Here is a 6,000-nt window from a genome sequence, read left to right as displayed (position 1 = left end):
TCCATTCTTTGTGGATCTAGCCCTTGGTGTCACTGTTCTCCGTGATCCTCAGCTGTGATCTCACTGAACTCTGTACCACAGTGACAGCTCCCTCATACTCACCACACCGTACAGTATCTGAACCCCACTGCTTATACTCTAGGCTCTGTTGCCCATACTGTACAAACTATGAACTCTATACTCAATGTCAACTGCTTTCACTGTCTACAACTGCCTTACACTGTAATCATAACTACTGTACCTACATAATCCTATAGTCTACTCATATTTGACTGTTTACATACCATTACCTATACATTTACACTCTGGTTAGATGCCAACTTATTTTTCGTTGCACTGTACTTGCGCTGTACAATGACAATACATTTTAATCTAATCTAATGTAATCTATCTCTCTATCTGTCTTCTCTCTTCTCTCTCTCTCTTTGTCTTTCTCCTTCTGTCTGTCTCTTTCTCCTCTCTCTGTTGCTCTCTCTCAAACATGTCACTCACACACACACACACACACACACACACACACACACACACACACACACACACACACACACACACACACACACTTCTCTTTTTACTCCCATGTTCTCATGATATTAAGGGAACTTAATAACTTAACTAAGGGAAGACAGGGCTCCTCAGGCCACTGAGCAGATCCTCCAGGTGAATATAGAAATGCCCCCCCCTGGTGACAGTGTCGTAGTATTGTGGGACAAAGGGCCTCAGGGGGTCCGTCATGAGTCTCTCCAGGCATGTTGCCTCCACTTCACTGTACAACTTCAGCACCTCTCCTCCCTCACTCAACTGGAAGTTATCTAGCAACAGCCACCAATAAGGAAGAGACCAAGGGTATAGGGAGAGTCAATTAAAACCCCAATTCGGAATTGTTATATTCTTTCTCATACATTGTTTAAGAGTTTGAGATAGAAAACACGCTTTTTGAAACCTTCTTTACCCCAAAATATAGGTCTGATTTTACTCCAGTGTTTACAAACATCACAGAGGTAACCAAATACAGCAAATACAATTAACCAAGGACACTCTCGCATAGATTGAACTGGTCTTACACAACGTGCCATGCCTACTGTAGCTCAAATATGACCAGCTGTTGTGGGAAAGCAGTTCCCCCTGGTCTTATTGCTAAACCATCATCCTCTGTGAGTGGACAGTGATGAGGGGGGGGATTAGGTCTAGGGGAAAACAAGTAGTATCAAGGCCCAGAAATAGTTATTACCTCTTAGTTTTACGTCACTTGGAGATTCATGAGTGTGATATTAATGTCCAGGTAGGGAAATTAGGAAATATCCTCCAGCTGAATGGGGAAATACCGTAGAGGAAGATTGTAGCGGTATGCCTGAAAACAGATTCACAATGGTGTGAACACTCAATTATGGCCAGTGTTAGAAAGTAATTGCATGACAACATGCACTAACAAAACCAAAGTTTCAAACAATATAAGCGCTTTTATACAGGCCAATATACAGGCGGTCAATAGGAACAGTGGGTCTCATTCAATGGACGTAAGACAAAAGTTAAGAGCAAATTTCATCGTAGTTCCACCTTTTCGGGCCAATTTTGGGATTCACGAATGGTCCCTTCTCAGGGATTCGCTCGTAGCTAAGAGCAGGATTTAGGAGCAGTCGTAAGTCGGACAGACTGGTGTGTGCCGGGTTCTTAAGGGCTTTATTTGGGAGGAATCATGGTGATTGCGTTCACGTCGATTCTATAGACAATCATCCTTGGTAACAACCGGTAACAACCGATAACAACCGATGAGGTACTCAAAAAATTTAGCGCCCTCCAACCTAACAAGGCCACTGGCCATGACAACATCCCCTCCAAATTCCTCAGAGACGCAGCAGCCGCCATCACCCCAGTCATCACACACATAATAAACCTCTCTATAAAACAGGGGCACGTCCCCAAGGACTTCAAAATTGCGAGAGTGACCCCTCTGCACAAAAAGGGCAGCAAATTAGACCCAGGCAACTACCGCCCTGTTTCTATTCTTACCTCCATCTCGAAAGTCATGGAGAAAATAGTCTACGAACAGGTCGAAAAGTACCTGGCGGAAAAAAATCTAATCTACGAATTCCAATCTGGCTTCAGAACGTCCCACTCCACTGACACATGCCTCCTCTATTTGGACGACCACATCAAACAAGAGGTGGACGCGGGCAAATACTGCGGCATGGTCATGCTGGACCTACAAAAGGCCTTCGACACTGTCAATCACTCCATTCTAATGGACAAGCTAAAAGCAATTGGTTTTGATAGCTTATCAGTGAGCTGGATGCAATCCTACCTGGAGGGGAGAGAACAGATGGTAGAGGTAAACGGTACTCTATCCCCCCCCTCACAGTGAGCTGTGGTGTTCCACAAGGAAGCATACTAGGACCGCTACTCTTCCTAATTTATGCAAATGACATGTCGTCAGCCTGTGACTGCAACTTGTTCCTGTTTGCGGACGACTCAGCCCTGCTGGTCTCTGACAAGAACAAATTGCAGGTTGAAAAAACCCTCAGCACGGAACTAGGCAAAATCTGCATATGGCTCGCTGATAACAAACTATCATTACACATGGGCAAAACAGAGTCCATTCTCTTCGGTTCAAATAACAAACTCAGCAAGACCGACGGATTCTCAGTTACAGTGGGTGACAATATTGTCACAAGGAAAGACGAAATTACCTACCTGGGTTCCATCCTAGAGGCAAATCTTTCATGTGACAAAATGGCATCCAATGTAATAAAAAAAGTCAACCAACGAACTAGATTCTTGTACCGGATCTCCTCTCTGGTAAACAAGAATACCCTGAAGACTCTGGCAGGAGCACTCATTCAAGGGTACTATGACTATGCGTGCACCTCATGGTACCAAAGCACCTCAAAGGCGCTTAAAACAAAATTACAAACATCACAAAACAAACTGGTCAGACTACTACTTGACCTGAACCCCAGAACCCACCTCACCCCTGCCCACTTTGACAACCTAGGATGGCTTAGAGTAGACGACAGAGTACAGCAACTTGCAATGGGCCTGGTCTACAAGATACACTATACGACCGGGGTGCCCATGTACATGTCAAAATACTTCCCAAAGGTCAGTGAATACCACAACCACTACACCAGAGGAAGCTCAACAAATCATGTTAAACCCAGATTCGGCTCAAACAAGGGACTAAACACGTTTCGCAATTATGCCACAACAATGTGGAACGCCCTACCCAAAGCTGTAAAGGAATGTGAATCCCTGACCACATTCAAAACCGCTCTTAAAGAGCACCTACGGGAGGCTGCAATTCGAAACTGGCCACCGTAAATGCCCAAAACCCCCACCACCTCCTAATAGACAGTCTCCTCCCCACCGCATGTATACAGTATATTCCCTCCCCGCCGTATGTATATTTCCCTCCCACCCACCCACCCCCTCCTAATGTACAGTCCCCTCCCCATCATATGTATATACTCTGTCAGGATCTAGGGGTAACAGTACTGTATATTTGAATACCGCTTATGTCACAAATGTATCAGTACTAAATACCTATATGTCCCTATGCCATAAATGTCATGTATGTTGTGTATGTCATAAATGTCTATATGAATTGAAAATGGGGGACCCTGATGGAAACAAGACAAACGTCTTTCTCAGGTCTGCATCCCCTTAACAATTGTATGTATTGAGCCGTACTGTATTGTACCCATTCTGCAATCTGTTAAATAAAGTTTTCATTCATTCATTCATTGGAATTAAATAATCATAATAATAATAAATACGACAATATTTGTATGATAAAAAATTACGTTTTAAATTTAGTCATGCCTCAACGACGCATTGTGATGTCCGAAAATAAATAAAAGCACTACACCAACACTGTAAATGACAGTGGATAAATAAATAAGAACTAAACCCAATTGCGTGGATATAGCTATAGTGGAATAGATAGACTATTAATATTCCATATTTATACCGTCCTGTTGCGCGCTCCTGGCCACCTGCCTGTGTGTGTGTGTGTGTGTGTGTGTGTGTGTGTGTGTGTGTGTGTGTGCATGCGTGCGTGTGTGTGCGTGCGTGCGTGCGTGCAAGCGCTGAGGCCTCGGCCTCTCGCTTCCGTTTTGGTAGCTGGTTCCAGACGACCATTCACACTGCCTTTGGAAAGCCATCAATATGCTGACATGTACCCTTTCACACACTACATCACATACTGCCTGAGTGGCAGAGCAGCCCTGCCTGAGGCCCAATACACCACCTGGGTCAAAAACGATATACTTTTACTATGGACTGGATGACTGGAGAGACTGGATGATATTTTGCAATACAAAACATTGGATCAGCTTGAAACGTGTATTGGCATTGATATGTCTGCTTAAAACTATGAATAAAAAGGGGAGAAACTGCCATTCCATGACTTCTACTTGTGGAGTAAATTTCAGTAAGCCTCAGTTGGTACAGAATGGAGCTTGACTGATTGATTGATTGATTGAAAACTTTATTAACATATTGCAGAATGGGTAGAATACAGTACGACTCAATACACACAATTGTTAACTCATTCAGCGCCAGCTATTATCCTCATCCTGTAGTCAATGGGCCACGCTAAAAGATAGGCATTTTCACTATGTTTGCAGAGCTATATCTATATTCTATATTATAGCTATGGAGACAATATGGCTTTGACAGTCACTACTGTATCTCTCCTCCAACATGTAAAAAAGAAAAATAAATTATCCTGTGTTATCCCGTGGTGAATATTGTATAGTTTCAGACTGATCCGGGCTAATTCCTGGAAGCTGCGTTATGGAGCGCTATGTGAATTTTGCCATGGCTCCCCTAGATGAGACATCAGCTCCCCTGAAAACATGATGTGCATTTTTGGGGGGTCTCTAAAATACTGACAATAAATGCTATTTTTGCCATGCATTTCTCATTTTTCTGTAATTTTCTGTATCGTCATCATCGTGTATAATGCGTAAAATTTGGATGTATGATTCTTGATTTGCGCACTAATTCACAGTTGGTTCAATAGATGGTGACATACATGCTATTCTTGCAATTACCATTCGGAGCGTGGCGGCGCTGCAGCCTGCAGGCACAAATCAAACTTCACCCGCCGTTTTAAAAGAAAGAAAATACAGGTATTCAGGATAATGTCGAAAGTTAAACGGAAAATCAAAGAAGTAAGCCTTATAACCAATTTTGGTTTTACAAAGAAGGCGAAGCAGCCAATCGACTCGACTGAGCAGGAGCCGGTAGGAGTTCAAGTTTCTTTAATAGTTGTCATACAGAAGTACAGAATACTTTTATACAAAATGCTTCTTACTGTTACGCTCCAGAGACTGTGCAAGACAAGATAAGATAAGTATGAAATAAAATAACATAGTATAGTATGTAAATTAGAATAAAAAAAATAAATAAAAAGATTAGGTAAAAAAATGAGGTCACAGTGTTCAGTATAGACATATGTACAATGTTCGATGCAGAATAGACGTAACTGAGTTACCATATAATATACAATACACAATACTATGCAGTGTACTAATATACAATACTATATAGTGCAAGGCAGAAATGGGATGAGGTGCAATTTAGGTACAATTTACAGTAGGTGTACGAGTTGTAGTGCAAATCCTTTATCAATAAATATAAAGTGTGTTTGTGTGATCTAAAGTGTGGAGAGTGGGTGCTGCAGTGTGTTGTTTGTTTAAGTGAGTGTGTGCGTGTGGGTGTGTGTGCTGTGTGCATTTGATGGTTGTTGCATATTGTTTATTGTTCGTTTAGCAGCCTGATGGCCTGGGGATAGAAGCTTCTTCTGAGTCTTTCTGTGCTCACCTTAAGACTCCGGTATCGCTTGCCTGACCGCAGCAGTTCAAAGAGGCAGTTGTTCGGGTGGCTCGAGTCCTTAATAATTCTCTTAGCCTTCCCCCTGCACCGCTTGTTGTAAATGTTCTGGAGGGTGGGAAGCCCCCCTCCAATTGTGCGTTCGGCTGAACGTGTCACTCTTTGTAG

At 42.7% G+C, this 6,000-nt stretch overlaps 1 protein-coding gene across 1 annotated transcript in view; it reads right to left on the bottom strand.

The window, feature by feature from the left end:
• Positions 1–612: 612 nt before the first annotated feature.
• LOC311242997 (seipin-like) overlaps positions 613–6,000 on the bottom strand; it is a gene marked incomplete at both ends in the record, with an annotated part of 33,878 nt that continues 28,490 nt past the window's right edge. Inside the window, one exon of the mRNA XM_084332059.1 lies at positions 613–809. Coding sequence (XP_084188185.1) covers positions 613–809 — 197 coding nt within the window. The remainder of the gene's footprint in view (positions 810–6,000) is intronic.

Source organism: Notolepis coatsorum (assembly GCF_963971535.1).
Source record: "Notolepis coatsorum genome assembly, chromosome: 16".
In the NCBI taxonomy this organism is placed as follows: domain Eukaryota; kingdom Metazoa; phylum Chordata; class Actinopteri; order Aulopiformes; family Paralepididae; genus Notolepis; species Notolepis coatsorum.
This window is presented reverse-complemented; position numbering and strand designations above follow the sequence as displayed.